General features: G+C 41.8%; 1 protein-coding gene and 1 long non-coding RNA gene across 9 annotated transcripts in view; one reads left to right on the top strand and one right to left on the bottom strand.

Moving 5' to 3' along the window:
- Positions 1 to 20,920, top strand: part of LOC115162863 (protein furry homolog) — a 273,622-nt gene that overhangs the window by 127,146 nt on the left and 125,556 nt on the right. For all 8 annotated transcript variants that reach the window (XM_029714316.1, XM_029714315.1, XM_029714320.1 and 5 more), the window contains exons 23-24: positions 14,942 to 15,134; positions 18,378 to 18,502. In XM_029714316.1, the coding sequence (XP_029570176.1) occupies positions 14,942 to 15,134; positions 18,378 to 18,502 (318 nt within the window). The remainder of the gene's footprint in view (positions 1 to 14,941; positions 15,135 to 18,377; positions 18,503 to 20,920) is intronic.
- Positions 929 to 20,595, bottom strand: LOC115162864 (uncharacterized). Its single transcript, XR_003869657.1, has 3 exons — positions 20,495 to 20,595; positions 18,375 to 18,519; positions 929 to 1,167 (listed from the first exon to the last, which is right to left on the bottom strand). It is a non-coding gene; the product is annotated as an uncharacterized LOC115162864 (long non-coding RNA).

Here is a 20,920-nt window from a genome sequence, read left to right as displayed (position 1 = left end):
ACCCAAAACGTTTGACCCAAGTTAAACAATTTAAAGGCAATGCTACCAAATACTAATTGAGTGTATGTAAACTTCTGACCCACTGGGAATGTGATGAAAGAAATACAAGCTGAAATAAATCATTTTCTCTATTATTATTCTGACATTTCACATTCTTAAAATAAAGTGGTGATCATAACTGACCTAAGATGGAATTTTTACTAGGATTAAATGTCAGGAATTGTGAAACATTTAGTTTAAATGTATTTAGCTAAGGTGTATGTAAACCCTCGACTTCAACTGTATATACTGTTGTTATCTTGGGTAATTATTTGTAGAGGAAATGTTTGGTCAAGTTGCATTGTGACCCATTTCAGTTTCATATTTAAATGCTCCACATGGATGCAATGTTCAGGTGCAGACGAACATTTGCTACACTGACGAGAAATAATTTTGTTCATTTCCATATTGTAATGTGTCCTGTGTTTGAAGTTTGCATGTCTCAGAACTCCATGTCTTGTCTGTCATGAAATGAGAGCTCTTGCGGTTCCATAAGTAATACATTTTGCTACTTGTTGGCCTGTAGAAGCCAGTAATGTTCAAGACGTTTATTTAGACGAAATATGTGAATGTAGGTATAATGAAGATGTCTGTTTCATGATTTAATATGCCATATTTGGGTAAAGAGCTCCATGGTTAATGGTATGGTCCATAGGGAGGAGCCAAAAGGTATAAAGTTTCCTGTTCAACCTGTGAACTGGAGTTATATTCTAGCTCTGGTATGTGAGCTGTGTGGGGAGGCTGTCCATAGCCTGGAATACCCCAACCTGCTATAGTTGGTTTGGAAATGTAGGCCTGATTGAAGCTTAGGTTTTCGATTTAGATTCAAACCTATAATTTGAGAGTCTGTTCATTTTGTAAATACCTTTGTAGATTATGTAAATATTCATTGGATTTCATTGTTCACCAGGAACCACCTTTCACAGTTAATAAACTGGACACTATTTTGCACCTCATCCTGCTGCCTACTGCTACTTACTGCCCTTAAGGCTGCTCCAACATCCGATCTCTACACTGCCCTTTTTGTTATGGAATTAGATGCGATGGGTGCAGATTGGGTCGTCAGCGGCGGTCCCTCGCAGTCCAGACCCAACGTGGTGGTAGTGTTCGTCTGTGATCCACTCCAAACTGTCAATACAAAATCATCAGTCAAAATTGTGTAGATATTGCAAGAAAATATTGTAATTTCACATAACCATACCACAAGCTACAGTACATGGCCAAAAGTATGTACCCTTCAAAATAATGGACTCGGCTATTTCAGCCACACCCGTTGCTGATACAGCCATGCAATCTCCATACGAAACACATTGGCAGTAGAATAAAGCAGCTTAAAGCAACGTCAGCACAATAACTGTTCGTCATTGGACTCTGGAGCAGTGGAAACGCGTTCTTTGTAGTGATGAATCACGCTTCACAATCTGGCAGTCCGAAAGACGAATCTGGGTTTGACGGATGCCAGAAGAATGCTACCAACTCAAATGCATAGTGCCAACTGTAAAGTTTGGTGGAGGAATAATGGTATGGGGCTGTTTTTCAAGGTTTGGGCTAGGCCCCTTAGTTCCAGTGAAGGGAAATCTTAACGCTACAGCATACAATGGCATTCTAGACCAGGAGTTGTTAAACTTTTTCAGCCTGGGACCCAAACTAGAAATTCAGTGTTTTCCTGGGACCCAAGAAAACATGCAACATGCATATATATATATATATATATATATATATATATATATATATATATATATATATATATATATATATATATATACAGCTATTCATGTTTATTTTCCCCCATTAAAAACACTTACATATCTGTCTAGGTTGGAACTGTTGCTGATAAACTACAATAAATAATTGTATTTCTGAACTGGAATAAACTGATTGATCACATCCACGAATGTCTAACAGAACACACACACAGGCTCAGCTTTTGTAGCCCTAAATAACAATACAGATTAAAAATGGTCAGGCTTACAGTACATCTTACTGTATAAATGATTGTTGAAAAAAAGTATAGGTTGGAACTGTGACTGTTGAATTACAATACATCCTTTTTATTATGAACTGGAATAATCTGATCACATCACACAGATGTAGACCAGAAAACAAACAAACTAACACAGTCCTAATGAGAGATGTGTGGCTGGTTGAAGTTTTCAACAAGCAGGTCAATTTGGGGCTCCGTTTTTGACAGTGCAACTCTGAGGTCATACGCAGCATTGAGTCTGTTTCTGTACTTGATTTTTAACCCAGCAAAATGCCCACAGTCATCGAACTAGGTAAGAGATCATTATTAATTATGTTTAAGTGATTAAAAAAGACTGAACTAGATCAAAGGTAATTCAATATTAAATATTGTGTTGCATATTTAAAAAATAGACTAACAAATTAACAACTCTTCCAAAAAATTCAAGTCTTTTGATTGACTTTACTAAGACATCGTCTCTCTCAAATTTCAGCCAGACCGACCAGCAAGCCTGAGCTGCCGGCACGCCCGACCCCCACCAGTCTAGTCAATATCTCCACTCCATCCCAATACAATTTCCTTCCCAGTTCCCACCTTAAATTGTTTTAATTCCCAAGGAAAATGTTTGGAAACAATAACAACAAAAAACAAAGAAACCCACATACACCTCAAATATACATTAACACACAGAAACAGCAAATCCTCCATGTAATTAATCTCCCAGGACTAATAGAACGTAGAGCTATTTTTACTTGCACACAATATAGCTGGGTTGCCCCTTCCTGTCCCTAGGGGTCCACCACCCTGTAGCGCCCCATCCCAACACACCCCACTCAGCTTTAGGATCTTAGTGAAACATACATTTATTAGTTTTGGTTGTGTTAGGCCAGAGTGACAACCCACAGAATGGCAGAACCCCAGGGCCAGGACTGAGCAGCCCAGCAGCTAGGGATTGCCTAAATAAGTATCTTCCCTGAAGTATGCATGTTTTCAATACAGATTCCTTCAGTCATAATGTATTCCATATTAGGCAACCAGACCTTATGAAAGTTGCCCAGTATATCCATAATCTTGTAATAAATCAAATCTAGTGATATACAGTTGGAGTTGGAAGTTTACATACACCTTAGCCAAAATTTTCACAATTCCTGACATTTAATCCTAGTAAAAATTCCCTGTTTTAGGTCAGTTAGGATCAACACTTTATTTTTTGAATGTGAAATGTCAGAATAATAGTAGAGAGAATGATTTATTTCAGCTTTTATTTCTTTCATCACATTCCTAGTGGGTCAGAAGTTTACATACACTCCATTAGTATTTGGTAGCATTGCCTTTAAATTGTTTAACTTGGGTCAAACGTTTCGGGTAGCCTTCCACAAGCTTCCCACAATAAATTGGGTTAATTTTGGCCCATTCCTCCTGACAGAGCTGGTGTAACTGAGTCAGGTTTGTAGGCTTCCTTGCTCGCACACGCTTTTTCAGTTCTGCCCACAGATTTTTCATGGGACTGAGGGTCAGGGCTTTGTGATGGCCACTCCAATACCTTGACTTCATTGTCCTTAAGCCATTTTGCCACAACTAGGCTTGGAAGTAGGCTTGGGGCCATTGTCCATTTGGAAGACCCATTTGTGACCAAGCTTTAACTTTGTACCTGTTTCCTCCTGCATCTTCACAAGGGCCTTTGCTGTTGTTCTGGGATTGATTTGCACTTTTCTCACAAAAGTACATTCATCTCTAGGTGACAGAACGTGTCTCCTTCCTGAGCGGTATGACGGCTGCGTGGTCCCATGGTGTTTATACTTGCATACTATTGTTTGTACAGATGAACGTGGTACCTTCAGGCGTTTGGAAATTGCTCCCAAGGATGAACCAGAATGCACTTTTCTTTTCTGAGGTCTTGGCTGATTTCTTTTGATTTTCCCAACGCAAAGAGACACTGAGTTTGAATGTAGGCCTTGAAATACATCCACAGATACACCTCCAATTGACTCAAATTGTTAATTAGCCTATCAGAAGCTTCTAAAGCCATGACATAATTTTCTGGAATTTTCCAAGCTGTTTAAAGGCCCAGTAAACTGAGTGTATATAAACTTCTGACCCACTGGAATTGTGATACAGTGAATTATAAGTGAAATAATCTGTCTGTAAACAATTGTTGGAAAAATTACTTGTGTCATGCACAAAGTAGATGTCCTAACCAACTTGCCAAAACTATAGTTTGTTATCAAGAACTTTGTGGAGAGGTTGAAAAACGACTTTTTTTAAAGTTCCGACTTCAACTGTATAACTTGACACTGGGAGGATAAACACTTGACGCTGGTCCCGTGTGGCTCAGTTGGTAGAGCATGGTGTTTGCAACGCCAGGGTTGTGGGTTCGATTCCCATGGGGGACCAGTACGGGAAAAAAATGTATGAAATGTATGCATTCACTACTGTAAGTCGCTCTGGATAAGAGCGTCTGCTAAATGACTAAAATGTAAAATAAACAACCTTCCAATTAATTGCATTTCTTCGCCGCTATTATATGATTGGTTACACAGTTTCTTCTGATAACAGTCTCCAGCAGAAGGGAGAATCGGTAGACATGCTGAGATAAAATAACATAATCTTTGCCAGAATTCAGCCAGCCTTCACAAGACCATAGGATATGCAAATATGTCCCATTTTGTGTTTTACATTTCCAGCAGAGGAATGACATGTCTGAATGCATGTAATTCAGTTTCACTGGCATATAGTACGTTCAATGAATAGTCTTAAACTGCAGTAATTTACAGTGCATTCTGAAATTATTTAGACACAATAACCCATAATGATACAGCAAAAACTGTTTTTTAGAAATTTGAAATATCACATTTACCTAAGTATTCAGACCCTTTACTCAGTACATTGAAGCACCTTTGGGAGCGCATACAGCCTCGAGTCTTCTTGGGTATGACGCTACAAGCATGGCACACCTGTATTTGGAGACTTTCTCCCATTCTTCTCTGCAGATCCTCTCAAGCTCTGTCAGGTTTGCATGGGGACCGTTGCTGCACAGTTATTTTCAGGTTTCCCCATTGATGTTCAATCGGGTTCAAGTCCGTGGTCTGGCTAGGCAACTCAAGGACATTCAGAGACTTGTACCGAAGCCACTCCTGCTTTGTCTTGGCTGTGTGCTTAGGGTTGTTGTCCTGTTGGAAGGTGAACCTTCACTCGAGTCTGAGGTCCTGAGCGCTCTGAAGCAGGTTTTCATCAAGGATCTCTCTGTACTTTGCGCCGTTCATCTTTCCCTCGATCCTGACTAGTCTCCCAGTCCCTGCCACTGAAAAACATCCCCACAGCATGATGCTGCCACCACCATGCTTTACCGTAGGGATGGTGCCAGGTTTCCTCCAGACGTGACGCTTGGCATTCGGGTTAAAGAGTTTCATCTTGGTTTCATCAGACCAGAACATTTTGTTTCTCATGTTCTGAGGGTCTTTAGGTGCCTTTTTGCAAACTCCAAGCAGGCTGTCATGTGCCTTTTACTGACGAGCGGCTTCCGTCTGACCACTCTACCATAAAGACCTGATTGGTGGAGTGCTGCAGAGATGGTTGTCCTTCTGGAATGTTCTCCCATCTCCACAGAGGAACTCTGTAGCTATATCAGAGTGACCATCGGGTTCTTGGTCACCTCCCTCACCAAGGCCCTTCTCCCTCGATTGCTCAGTTTGGCCAGGACGCCAGCTCTGGGAAGAATCTTGGTGGTTCCAAACTTCTTCCATTTAAGAATGATGGAGGCCACTGTCCTGATGATGAAGGCCACTGTCTTGGCCATGGCGCAGTTGTAAATGAGAACTTGTTCTTAACTGGCCTACCTGGTTAAATAAAGGTGAAATAAAAACCATTTATAGAATAAAAAAATGTGTTCTTGGGGACCTTCAATACTGCAGAAATTTGTTGGTACCCTTCCCCAGATCTGTGCCTTGACACAATCCTGTCTCGAAACTATACATACAATTGCTTTGAGCAGATGGCTGGGTTTTTGCTCTGACATGCACTGTCAACTGTGGGACCTTATATAGACAGATGTGTGACTTTCCAACTCATGTCCAATTAGTTGAATTTAGCACAGGTGGACTCCAATCAAGTTGTAGAAACATCTCAAGGATGATCAATGGAAACAGGATGCCATAGCAAAGGGTTTAAATACTTATGAAAATATAATATTTCTGTTTTTTATTTTTAATAAATGTGCAAGAATTTGTAAAAGCTGTTTTCTTTTTGTCATTATGGGGTATTGTGTGTAGATTGTTGAGTTACTCCACCTCAATAATTGCATTTGGCGAATCGCTCGGCACACACATACTCAGGCTGACTTGCTCTTGTTTAGGCAAATGAGTGCACACAGGTTATCCGGAAGGCCAAAGTTAGTTACTTTAAGCAGCTGAAAACTGTTGTCCTGATTAAAGAAGCAATAAAACTGTCCTTCTTTTGACTAGAGTATCTGGAGCATCAGCATTTGCTCAAAATGGCCAGAAACAAATAACTTTCTTCTGAAACTCATCAGTCTATTGTTGTTCTGAGAAATGAAGGCTATTCTATGTGAGAAATTGCCAATAAACAACGCTGTGTTCTACTCCCTTCACAGAACTGGGCAAACTGGCTCTAACCAGAATAGAAAAAGGAGTGGGAGGCCCCATTGCAAAACTGAGCAAGAGGACAAGTACATTTGAGTGTCTAGTTTGAGAAACAGATGCCTCATAAGTCCTCAACTGGCAACTTCATTAAATAGTACCCGCAAAACACCAGTCTCAAAGTCAACAGTGAAGAGGCGACTCCGGGATGCTGGCCTGGAGTTGCAAAGAAAAAGCCATATCTCAGACTGGCTAATAAAAATAAAAGATTAAATTGGGCAAAAGAACCCTGGACAGAGGAAGTGGCCTCTTCATTGTTGACGTTGAGACTGGTGTTTTGCGGATACTATTTAATGAAGCTGCATGTTGAGGACTTGTGAGGCGTCTGTTTCTCAAACTAGAGACACTAATCATTTTCATCGAACACAATCAACGTTAACAAACCCTGGATGCTTGACTAATGGATATTCCATTACCTCATACGTTATACATATTTCAAATCAAATCAAATTTTATTGGTCACCTACACATACTTAGCAGATGTTATTATGGGTATAGCGAATTGCTTGTGTTCCTAGCTCCAACAGTGCAGTAATATCTAACAATTCACAACAATACATACAAATCTAAAACTAAAATAATGGAATTAAGAAATAAATATTAGGATGAGCAATGTCGGGGTGGCATTGACTAAAATACAGTATATACAGTGGCAAAAAAAGTATGTGAACCCTTTCGATTTTTTTTTTTTTTACATTTTACATTTTTTGTCAATTAGCAGACGCTCTTATCCAGAGCGACTTACAGTAGTGAATGCACACATTTCCTGCTTTTTTTTTGTACTGGCCCCCCGTGGGAATCGAACCCACAACACCATGCTCTACCAACTGAGCCACAGGGGGGTAGATTTCTGCATAAATTGGTCATAAAATTTGATCTGATCTTCATCTACGTCACAACAATAGACAAACACAGTCTGCTTAAACTAATAACACACAAACAATTATACGTTTTCATGTCTTTATTGAACACAACGTGTGAACATTCACAGTGTAAGGTGAACCCTTGGATTTAATAACTGGTTGACCCTCCTTTGGCAGCAATAAACTGCCAATAAACTTCTGTAGTTGCGGACCAGACCTGCACAACGGTCAGGAGGAATTTTGGACCATTTATCAAAACTGTTTCAGTTCAGCAATATTCTTAGGATGTCTGGTGTGAACCGCTCTCAAGGACATGCCACAGCATTTGAAATCAGGTTGAGGTCAGGAATCTGACTGGGCCACTCCACAAGGTGTATTTTCTTTTTTCATTTATAGACATGCTGTCTTACCGTGGACTGATGAACATCAAAGATTTTAGACATACTTTTGTAACTCTATCCAGCTTTATACAAGTCGACAATTCTTAATCTTAGGTCTTCTGAGATCTCTTTTGATCGAGGCATGGTTCACATCAGGTAATGCTTCTTGTGAATAGCAAACTCAATTAATTTTGTGAGTGGTTTTTATAGGGCAAGGCAGCTCTAACCAACATCTCCAATCTCATTTCATTGATTGGACTCCAGGTTAGCTGACTCCTGACTCCAATTAGCTTTTGGAGAAGTCATTAGTCTAGGGGTTCACATACTTTTTCCAACCTACACTGTGAATGTTTAAAGTATGTATTCAATATAGACAAGAAAAATACAATAACTTGTGTGTTATTAGTTTAAGCACACTATGTTTGTCTATTATTGTGACTTAGATGAAGATCATATCAAATTTGATGACCAATTTATGCAGATATCCAGGTAATTCCAAAGGGTTCACATACTTTTTCTTGCCACTGTACATATGAAATGAGTAAAGCAGTGTAAACATTATTAAAGTGATTAGTGTTCCATTATTAAAGTGACCAGTGATTCCATGTCTATGTATATAGGGCAGCAGCCTCTAAGGTGCAGAGTAACCAGGTGGTAGTGGCTAGTGATAGCTATTTAACAGTCTGATGGTCTTGAGATAGAAGCTGATTTTCAGTCTCTTGGACCCAGCTTTGATGCACCTGTATATTTTTGGCCTTCCTGTGACATCGGGTGCTATAGGTGTCCTGCAGGCCAGGCAGTGTGCCCCCGGTGATGCGTTGGGCAGACCGCACCACCCTCTGGAGAGCCCTGCGTTTGTGGGCGGTGCAGTTGCCGTACCAGGCGGTGAAACAGCCTGACAGGATGCTCTCAATTGTGCATCTGTAAACGTTTGTGAGGGTCTTAGGGGACAAGCCACATTTCTGGAGCCTCCTGACGTTGAGTCTGTGTGGGTGGACCATTTCAGATCATCGTTGATGTGTATGCCGAGGAACTTGAAGCTTTCCACCTTCTCCACTGCGGTCCCATCAATGTGGATAGGGATGTGCTCCCTCTAGTTTTTCCTGAAGTCCACAATCAGCTCTTTAGTTTTGTTGACAATGAGGGAGATATTATTTTCCTGGCACCACTCCGCCAGGGCCCTCACCTCCTCCCTGTAGGCTGTCTCGTCATTGTTGGTAATCATGCCTACTATGGTTGTGTTGTCTGCAAACTTGATGATTGAGTTCGAGGAGTTTGTGGCCACACAGTCATGGGTGAACAGGAAGTACAGAAGGGGGCCGACTATGCACCCTTGTGGGGCCCTTGTGTTGAGGATCAGTGAATTGGAGGTGTTGTTTCCTACCTTCACCACCTGGGAGCGGCCCGTCAATTAGTCCAGGACCCAGTTGCATTGGGCGGGGTTCAGACTCAGGGTCCCAAGCTTGATGATGAGCTTGGAGGGTACTATGGTGTTGAAAGCTGAGCTGTAGTCATTTGTGGATCTATTGGGGCGGTAAGCAAATTGAAGTGGGTCTAGGATGTTGGGTAAGTTAAAGGTGATATGGTCCTTAACTTGCCTCTCAAATCACTTCATGATGACAGAAGTGAGTGATACGGGGCAATAGTCATTTAGTTCAGTTACCTTTGCTTTCTTGGGTACATAACATCTTGAAGCAAGTGGGGATAGCAGACTGGGAAAGGGAGAGATTGAATATGTCCGTAAACACTCCAGCCAGCTGGTCTGAGCATGCTCTGAGGATGCGGCTAGGGATGCCGTCTGGGCCGGCAGCCTTGCTAGGGTTAACACTCTTAAATGTCTTACTCACGTCGGCCACGGAGAACGAGAGTCCACAGTTCTTGGGAGCGGGCCGCATCGATGGCTCTGTGTTATCCTCAAAGTGGGTGAAGAAGGTGTTTAGCTTGTCTGGTGTCCGTGATGTAGCTGGTTTTCCATTTGTAATCCGTGATTGTCTGTAGACCCTGCCACATACGTCTTGTGTCTGAGCCGTTGAATTGCGACTCCACTTTGTCTCTATACTGATGTTTTGCCTGTTTGATTGCCTTACGGACGGTATAACTACACTTTTTTCTATTCTACCATATTCCCAGTCACCTTGCCATGGTTAAATGCGGGGGGTTCGCGCTTTCAGTTCAGCGCAAATGCTGCCATCTATCCACGTTTTTTGGTTTGGGTAGGTTTTAATAGTCACACTTTGAACAACATCTTCTCTACACTTCCTGATGAACTCAGTCCCGTGTCCGTGTATACATCAATGTTATTATCTGAGGATACCCGGAACATATCCCAGTCCGCGTGATCAAAACAATCTTGAAGCATGGATTCCGATTGGTCAGACCAGCATTGAATAGACCATAGCACCATAGGTACTAGACCATAGACCATAGGTACTTCCTGTTGGAGTTTCTGCCTATAGGAAGGGAGGAGCAAAACAGAGTTGTGATCTGATTTGCCAAAGGGAGGTCGGGGGAGGGCCTTGTAGGCATCCCGGAAGACAGAATAGCAGTTTTCCCAACGCAAGTACTACAGCCAATGTGTTTGTAGAAGTTCGGTAGCATTTCCCTCAAATTTGCTTTGTTAAAATCCCCTGCTACAATAAATGCGGCCTCAGAATATGTGGTTTCCAGTTTGCATAAAGTCCAGTGTAGTGCCTTGAGGGCCGACGTGGTATTGGCTTGAGGGGGAATATACACGGCTGTGACTCTAACCGAAGAGAATTATCTCGGGAGGTAATACGGTCGGCATTTAATTGTTAGGTATTCTAGGTCTGGTGAACAAAATGACTTAAGTTTTTGTACGTTATCACAATCACAACATGAGTAGTTAACCCTTTCATGCGTGAATATCTCTAACGGTCGCCCCAGTGCGAGTTTTTTTATGCACGTGATGTTAGAACGTTCTCTCCATTCCAGAATGTGATCGTTACGTAACAGTACATTTAATCCGCGCTGCCCTCAAACCAAAGCACGCAGCTTGTTTTTATTTATAGGCTGTTTTCAACTTGTCCATTTTTAATTATTTTCTAACAAGTTTTTATTTTCTAATAACAGTTTGAATTGAGGTGTGTTCCGCCTCATTCATTCACATAAAAATGTTTAGTTTTGTGGACCAAATTGTTTTGACATTTCTGACCCGGACAAAATTCCCCAACCACTTCCGAATTGTTTGTGCAGTTCAAGTATGGAGACATTTGCTCATCTCTCGTCCTGCATACACGTGTTCACATTTTCCGTCTGTTGCCTGCATCGCAATCAAAGTTGTTTTCGTTACCAATAATAACTTTGGAAATGTGTGCAGTAAGTCTAGTAAGTGCCTTATTACGTTATAATAGTTTCTGCATGTCGTTTCTACTGTAGCATAATGTTTTTGTGTATATTCCTTATAACCGCGGACACGCAATGTAACGTTACTCATTTCATAACCTTTATGGTGTTATACTCAATGCTTAGGTAGCTAGCTACATTCTTCTATGAGCTCTGGAAAACAATGCTAATTGCGTCAGAGAAGTATTAGCATGTGTTGTATTTTGAGGCTACCCTGGCCTTATGACTCCCAAGTGGCACAGTGTCTCAGTGCTAGAGGCGTCACTACAGACACCCATGTTCAAATCCAGAATGTGTTTCTATCAAAGTAAGTGCCTTATTACGTTACATTTTACATTTTTAGTCATTTAGCCGACGCTCTTATCCAGAGCGACTCACAGTAGTGAATGCATACATTTCATACAATTTCATACATTTCATTTGAATTTTATTTGTATTTTTTTTTTAATTTCTGTGCTGGCCCCCCGTGGGAATTGAACCCACAACCCTGGTGTTGCAAACACCATGCTCTACCAACTGAGCTACAGGGAATAGTAGCTGTAATAGTTTCTGTGTGTCGTGTTATACCGTTTCTACTGTAGTTCACTGTGTGTATGGAGCATAATATGTTTGTGTATATTCCTTATAATCGCGGGCACGCGAGGTAACGTTACTCATTTCATAACCTTTATGGTGTTATATTCAATCGTGCTTATGTAGCTAGCTACATTCTTCTATTAGTTCTGTAGAACAATTCTAGTTGCGTCAGAAGTATCAGCTTGTTGTATTTTGAAGCTACCCTGGAAATATTTTTAAATATCTTATACCACTTGGTCGTTTTCTGAGTGCATTCCACAAAGCTGTTTATCATGTCCTCCTTATCCACTACCCCCATTTTGAGGTTATAGTCAAGCACTCAGTCTGGTTTGATGTTTCTCTCTGTCTGGTTTGATGTTTCTCTCTCCGGTCATGTGGTCTACCTTCCCTGTGGCCGACATGGTTGCTGTATGGACAGTGCAGAGGACATGGACGTCTTGTTTGTCATGGCACTTTGCTGCCAGCTGTTGACATTTCTTATTTTGTATAACGGGTCATTTAGGATGGCAGTAGCGTTGTTGATGAAATGCAGTCATAGCAGCAGAACTAGGAAGCAGTCTTGGGAAAAGAGGGGGGCAAAGAAGGGAGTTGCAAACATAGGATCTCTGCTCCAGTATTCTCTTAGGGAGTTCTTCTTTACTATCCCCATGAGGACTGTCACCAGGAAGGTATACATTTCACTAATTGTGGTTGTCCCCCCCACTCCTGGCTCTCTCTTCTCCTGTAGCTCCAAGGCATAGCGATTGGTCTCTGCTATGTCTCCCACCAGCTCCTCTGTCAGAAACAACTTGAAGCACTGCCTCAAATGGAAATGGCAAGGGCCGTTGCACTCCAGACTGGGACTCATCAACGCAAACAGCAGGGCCAGGAGGGGTGAATTGTCTGGCAGCCTTCCAGCTACCACAGAACTCCTGTACTTCATCCACTATCGGTCTGCCTCCATCCCCACCAGCATCTTCAAATGGAACTAGGACTTTGTCAGTGGACAAGGGGTCCTCAGATTCAGGGTTCTCGATGGCTGGGGGGCAGCTCCTCACGGTCACTGCCAGAATCTGATTCCTGACTTGTCAGAATTTTTTGAAATCTCCAGAATTTCCCACATTTGTGAGTTGTCTCCTTTTGAAAGACATTGCTAATGCTACAGGTTAGCTCATTATCTACATACATAAACACCAACACTGAATGGCTCAGAGTGGGAGTGAGAGGTTACGTGATTTACTGCCTGCACGCGCCATTTGTATCAATAAATCACTATCAGAAATGTTTTGTGTGGTATTATTGATATATTTACTATTTTATTCACGTTTTTCAATTACCGGTGATAAATCATGCATTCCGATTTTTGCATAGATTGTAATGGACATATAGTATGTGTGTAAAATAATTTTTTGAAGGTTGTACTGATTATGATGAGCTAAGCTAATTCCAGCAATGTGCGTGGAGCCACGTTTGTTGACATACAATGCATTCTGGGTTTCACGTGATCATCTGTCGGACCAAAGATGCTATAACAAAATGAGGTGAGTAAGTGTTCACTCGTTTTTTGAGAACTTCAGGAAGTGGTTGGGTGGGATGTGAACGATGGTAGACGACACACCCTTTCAACATGCATACTATAAACAGACTAAACTCATCTTGTCTTCTCTTATTATCTTTGGTTTCTGTGAGGGAAAAAAGCATGGCAGTGCACTGAAACTAATCGTCGGATTACTTCCGATTTCTAGAAAGTGTTTTACTCAATTATTTTGGTCAACGCTGAGCTCACCCGTGATGCTATTAGCTATTAGCTAATTCATATTGTAGTTTATGTCAGTCGAGAGTTAGAAAATATGACCGCTTGTGTTGCGTCAATCTTTCCTCAGTTAGCGCTAGGACAAATGTAGCCTACAATTCTCCGGTTAGGATGATTGTGTTATGCTATAGATACTTCTGTGAATATCTAAACATTGCATCCAAAAATACTGCTCACATTCTGGACATAACTTTGTAAGGACTGTGTTTGTGTAAATAGTTCCTGAAAAAAGTGTGGCCAGCTCAAATGCTGATTGTTGTGTCATTCGAAACTGGCCATTCTAAATAGGCGTTATAAATGAGCGTTCTAATCACACGGTTGTGATCGTATGCTTCAGGGACCACTGTAGAATGATCACATCCGTGTGATGGTACGTGTGAAAGGGTTAATCTAGAAACATACACCACTGCCCTTCTTCTTCAGTTTTTTATTCTTGTCTGCGCAATGTACTGAGAACTCAGCTGGCTGTATGGACGGGGACAGTATATCCAGAGAGAGCCATGATTCCGTGAAACGGTGTATGTTACAGTCCCTGATGTCTCTCTGGAAGGAGATCCTCGCCCTGAGCAAGCCTACTTTATTGTCCAGAGACTGAACATTAACGAGTAATGTACTTGGAAGCGGTGGATGATGTGCCCGAAGCGGTGGATGAAGTCCACTCCGAATACCTCTTCTCTGCCAGCGGCATTTTGGAGCAGCCTCTGGAATAAGTTAAATTGCCCTGGGGGGTGCGGAGAAAGGATCCAATTCGGGAAAGTCGTATTCCTGGTCGTAATGTAGTTGAGGTACGCTGCTCTGATATCCAAAAGTTATTTCCGGCTGTATGTAATAACACAAAAAATATCTATATTTAAATGCAGAGCTGCCATGGCTGTCGGCGCCATCTTTAGGCAAGAGATACTGTTGCATGTAGGTCTAGATTATTTATGGATTGATCATATAGAAAAGTCTAAACGTTATTTGAACAACTCCAAAGCAATTGCATGTGTCGCAGGAACCACTGACTCGCGGCATTTTTCTATTATCAAAACACCTGCATGTATCTCTTAAAATTGTTTAGGACAGCTCATGAGGTCTCCTAAATACCTGTGGGACTCTTATGAATGAAGAGGCTTCATGCATAGCTTTTAAGAGTAGGAATAAAATGTCTCTATTCTCAGCACAAATGTTCTACTCTGAGACGCTTTGTGGATACGGGCCCAGGACTAGCCTTAATCTGTGTCAGGAAAACCGCCCCTAAAGGTTCAGTTTGATTTACCATGCACTCTCAATGCACTGTGTGTGTGTGTGTTTACCCGTGGTCTCTCCAGTAACCCGGTATACACTAAGAAGACCAGCAGCACGTCAGGTGGTGGAGACAGCTACGTGACCCTTTGGAGGAACTACCTGATCCTGTGTTTTGGAGTGGCCAAGCCTAGCATCATGAGCCCCGGCCAACTGAGAGCCTACACCCCTGAGATCACAGCCACTACACCTGACGGCAGCATCAGCTACGACAACAAGGTAGATACACTACATTACCAAAAGTATGTGGACACCTGCTCATCTTACATCTCATTCCAAAATCATGAGCTTTAATATGGAGTTGGTTCCCCCTTGGCTGCTATAACAGCCTCCTCTAAGGTCAGGGCTCTGTGCAGGCCAGTCAAGTTCTTCCACACAGAACTAGACAAACCATTTCTGTATGGAACTCACTTTGTGCACGGGGGCATTGGCATGCTGAAACAGGAAAGGGCCTTCCCCAAACTGTTGCCACAAAGTTGGAAGCAGAGATTTGTCTAGAATGTCATTGTATGCTGTAGCATTAAGAGTTCCCTTCACTGGAACTAAGGGGTCTAACCCGAACCATGAAAAACATTCCCAGACCATTATTCCACCTCCACCAAACGTTACAGTTGGCACTATGTATTGGGGCATGTAGCGTTCTCCAGGAATCTGCCAAGGCCTGATTTGTCCGTCGGACTGCCAGATTGTGAAGCATGTTTCATCACTCCATAGCACTCATTTCCACTGGTCCAGAGTCCAATGGCATCGACGCTTGGCATTGCGCATGGTGATCTTAGTCTTGTCTGCGGCTGCTCGGCCATGGAAACCCATTTCATGAAGCTCCCGACGAACAGTTCTTGTGCTGACGTTGCTTCCAGAGACAGTTTGGAACTCGGTAGTCAGTGTTGCAACCGAGAACAGATGTTTTTGGCGATCCCGTTCTGTGAGCTTATGTTGAAATAGCCAAATCCACTAATTTCAAGGGGTGTCCACATATACTATATATACAAAAGTATCTCCCCCTCTCACAGCTAGGTCCCTAATTGTCCCAATTAGGGACCTAGGGACTAACTAACCCCCCATAAGGACGAATTAACTCCCCATAGAGACTAACTAACTCCCCATAGGGACAAACTAACTTCCCCTAAAGTTTGTAAAGTGACATGGTTATCCTTTCTACTGTGGTTTGCTCTGGTTTGGAAAACCGTGTAACTAAGTTGTGACGTCATTTGTGAAGATGTCTGACTAAGTAGTGTGTGTGTGTACCAGGTGATTGGAACTGAATTGTGTGTGATGCACAATGTCTTGAGTGTGTGTACCAGAGGTGCATTCAACAAGGGCAGTAGTTTACAAACGTTCGTTTACGTTAGCTAACATATTCCACTTGTTTTGTGTTAGCCGTAAATATTTGTTAGCTAAAAGTCTGAGACGCTATGGTGCAGCAAACGTACAGTGCCTTCGGAAAGTATTCAGACCCCTTGACTTTTTCCACATTTTGTTATGTTACAGCCTTATTCTAAAATTAATACCCCATAATGACAAAGCAAAAGCAGATTGTTAGAAATTTTTGCAATTTATAAAAAATGTAAAACAGAAACACCTTTTTTTACATAAGTATTCAGACCCTTTGCTATGAGACTCAAAATTTAGCCCAGGTGCATCCTGTTTCCATTGATCATGCTTGAGGTGTTTCTACAACTTGATTTGAAGTCCACCTGTGGTAAATTCAATTGATTGGACATGATTTGGAAAGTCACACACCTGTCTATATAAGATCCTACAGTTGAAAGTGCATGTCAGAGCAAAAACCAAGCCAAAAGGTTGAAGGAATTGCCCATAGAGCTCTGAGACAGGATTGTGTTGAGACACAGATCTGAGGAAGGGTACCAAAACATTTCTGCAACATTGAAGGACACCAAGAACAAAGTGGCCTCTATCATTCTTAAATGGAAGAAGTTTGGAACCACCAAGACTCTTCCTCGAGCTGGCCGTCCGGCCAAACTGAGTAATCGGGAGGAGGGCCTTGGTCAAGGAGGTGACCAAGAACCCGATGGTCACTCTGACAGAGCTCCAGAGTTCCTCTGTGGAGATTGGAGAACCTTCCAGAAGGACAACCATCTCTGCAGCACTCCACCAATCAGGCCCGTATGGTAGAATGGCCAGACGGAAGCTACTCCTCAGTAAAAAGCACATGACAGCCCACTTGGAGTTTTCCAAAGGGCACCTCAAGGACATTCAGAGACTTGTCCAAAAGCCACTCCTGCTTTGTGTTGGTTGTGTGCTTAGGGTCGTTGTCCTGTTGGAAGGTGAACATTCACCCCAGTCTGAGGTCCTGAGTGTTCTGGAGCAGCGAGACCATGAGAAACAAGATTATCTGGTCTGATGAAACCAAGATTTACCTCTTTGGTCTGAATGCCAAGCTTCACGTCTGGAGGAAACCTGGCATCCCTACGTTGAAGCATGATGGTGGCAGAATCATGCTGTGGGGATGGTTTTCAGCTCCAGGTACTGGGAGAGTAGTCAGGATCCAGGGAAAGATGAACGGAGCAAAGTACAGAGAGATTATTGATGAAAACCTGCTCCAGAACACTCAGGACCTCAGACTGGGGTGAATGTTCACCTTCCAACAGGACAACGACCCTAAGCACACAACCAACACAAAGCAGGAGTGGCTTTGGGACAAGTCTCTGAATGTCCTTGAGTGGCCCAGCCAGAGACCGGACTTAAACCCAATCAAACATCTCTGGAGAGACCTGAAAATAGCTGTGCAGCAATGCTCCCCATCCAACATTTACATTACATTTTAGTCATTTAGCAGACGCTCTTATCCAGAGCGACTTACAGTAGTGAACACATACATTTCATACATTCATTTTTATTTTTTTACCATACTGGCCCCCCGTGGGAATCGAACCCACAACCCTGGCGTTGCAAACACCATGCTCTACCAACTGAGCTACAGGGAAGGCCGATCCAACCTGACAGTTCTTGAGAGGATTTGCAAAGAATGGGAAAACTCCCCAAATATAGGTGTGCCAAGCTTGTAGCATCATACCCAAGAAGAATCTAGCCTGTAATTGCTGCCAAAGTTGCTTCGACAAAGTACTTTGTAAAGGGTCTGAATACTTATGTAAATGTAATATTTTGTTTTTTTATTTGTAATAAATTAGCAAACATTTCTAAAAACCTATTTTTGCTTTGTCATTACAGGGTATTGTGTGTAGACTGCTTAGGGGGGAAAAAACTACAATTCAATTCATTTTAGAATAAGGCTGTAACCTAACTACTTTCCGAAGGCACTGTAAGTGTCTGTTTCGGATCTAAACTGCCTCTATAAATAATAATGTGAACATGTAGTCTTACACGTATATTTAATGTAGTAGGAATAGCAAATTATCTTCTGCCGTAAATGGAAGCCTTGTTGAACGCTCCTCAGGTGATTGGCACTGGATTGTACAATGTTTTGTGTGTGTGTACCAGGTGGTTTGGACCCCCTCGGTAGCATGGCTCCTGAAGCAGCTGGTCCCTCTAATGAGAGCAGAGAGCATTGAGCTGACAGAGTCCTTGGTGCTAGGCTTTGGACGCACCAACTCCCTGGTCTTCAGGTACAACACACACACACCTACACACACACACACACACACACACTAGAGTTTAGCTAAGCGAAGGCTATTTGTTTTGAGAGTTTCCTCAGTACGTGATTAGGGTGATAAGATAAGAAAAATGCTGAGCATGCGTTTCAGACATTCCAGTTATATTATGGAACGCCGTTTGGGTCTTTGTGTGTCAAAAAAAGATACATGTCAAATAACACTATTTGACGTGTCAAATAAGATTGTTGACCAATCAGGACCTGAATATGACTGCACGTCACATAATAATTTAACGCGTTCATTATTTTGTACGTAGTTATTACACATTGATTACACTATCACTCGTGTTTATATGTTACAACGATTCATATGTACGCTATGATGCTGGTAAAGTTTTCTCGCGCACCTACAGTGCTGGTCATAAAAAAAGCTAGCTAGCTCATGGATGCAAACAATGTTCTTCCCCAAAAACATAGAAAACGACATCTGTTTCAGTAGCTATATAGTTAGCTAGCTAGCTAACTATATAGCTAGGTGTCATCATCTAAAATAACGCAAATTCATAAGACAGTTATTATTTGATTAACGGTGGTCGGACCCATCTATGTGAAGCTAGCCACAATAAGGATTAGCGTAATCGTGGACTTTGCGGTTAGCCTTCAAAATAAATGTATGCTATTGACAGTGATGCAAATTAATACAAATAGTAGAATATGCCATAATTGAATAGATCATGCTAAACGAGGTTGGAATGTTGTTATATAAAATCAACAAAATACAATAATTAGAATTGCATTGGGGGCATACATATTTCACTGTACAGCCTTACCTATGGATTGTGGATCAATGACATGGGGTATCAGTCTACTCAGTGAGGCCCAGAGAACATTAGCGTAGTAGCTGTTATTGCGGGACTCTGAAACAACTGTGAATTGAGCCACATTTATTGTCAAACAATGTGTTTTGAACACTATTCACGAGGAAAAACAATACTGTGTGGATGTTTTGGAGTCTGATAACTCTGAGGAGGATGTTGGGAGAAAATATATTGGGTATTGAGTAGACTGACAACCCATTTCATTGATCCCCAATCCTTAGGTAAAGCTGTACAGTGCAATATGAATGTCAATACACACAATAGGCTGACTGGGGAGGTGATTTCACACAGTCACAGTCCCGCGATAAGAGCTACAACGCTAATATTTGCGTAAACTCTTCACAATTGTGTTCTTCGAGTGTCACCGAGTAGACTGATACCCCATTTCATTGTTTCATATTCCAACCTTGTTTAACATTATCTAGTCTAAATATGGCATAATTCCACCAATTGTAACCTTCTGATTCGCTTTCAAATAGGTACTTTTATTTTGAAGGCAAACCGCAAATTCCGCTATTTTGCCTAAACCTTATTGTGGCTAGCTTCACAACACATAACCCGGTCCGTTCGAGCCTCACTAGCCAGATGAAGCAAACTGGCTGCTTATAACGTTAGCTTTGGGCAATAAGGTTAAGTAGCTGGCTAGCAAGTTCAATTTCAATAGGTGAACAACAAGTGACTACCTAGCTAATACTTACTCACAAGGATTCCTAAATCATTGCTAAGAATAATGAAAATGACTGCAGTTTCTACTGGTCATTGTTTACAGGCTGGATGTGTTGGTGCTAGCTAGGTACCAAGCTAACGCTAGCTACCCCCGAAGTTGCAGTCGAACAAATAATTCCTTATCACCAACGCGGTATTGTAAACACATCGTTCGTGGCCGGTGTTTGCTTGTTTGCAGTCTTTTTTTGTACCTCTTTGACAGTGCTACTCATAGTAGTGGTGACGCTTGGCTTGCACGTGCAAATTCAGAACACACAACATTCTACAATATAACTGTTATTTGACGTGTCAAATTAAAAGCTTTTTTAACACGTCAAATATATTTTTTGACATACAAAGACCCAAACGGCGTTCCATATATTTTACATGTAGCAGCTGGGTGATTTATCACAGTGTCTTACCTCTGTTCCAGGGAGACGTTTCCCCTTAGCACAGATCAAGGATCAGCTTCCCCTCCCCCAACTGACTTAAAATAAGCTGCTAGGGGAAACTTCACCCTAAACCCTTTTACTCGGAAGTCAAACATACTCAAGCTATTCATTGCTAAAAGGCACCATTTGTGATATATACACATTGATTCCTCATGTACTAACTGTCAGTCCCTGCATTCATAACAGGGAACATGACACAATGCAGTCAGCTGTGGAAAGTTTTAAAGCATTTGTGATGGTTTAAAAGAGAGATGAGCGAGGGATTACAAAGTGGTACATTCTGGTCTTTTTCAGTTTGGACATATCCCCTTCTCTTTGTTCCGTGTAGACTTCATTTTATCTTAAATACCCTTTTCTTGGAAATCAATTTAATCAGTGCAAAGCACTATCTATGGT

Source organism: Salmo trutta, chromosome 26, assembly GCF_901001165.1.
Source record: "Salmo trutta chromosome 26, fSalTru1.1, whole genome shotgun sequence".
NCBI lineage: Eukaryota > Metazoa > Chordata > Actinopteri > Salmoniformes > Salmonidae > Salmo > Salmo trutta.
Note: the sequence above shows the minus strand (reverse complement) of the source record. Positions and strands in the feature narration are given on the sequence as shown.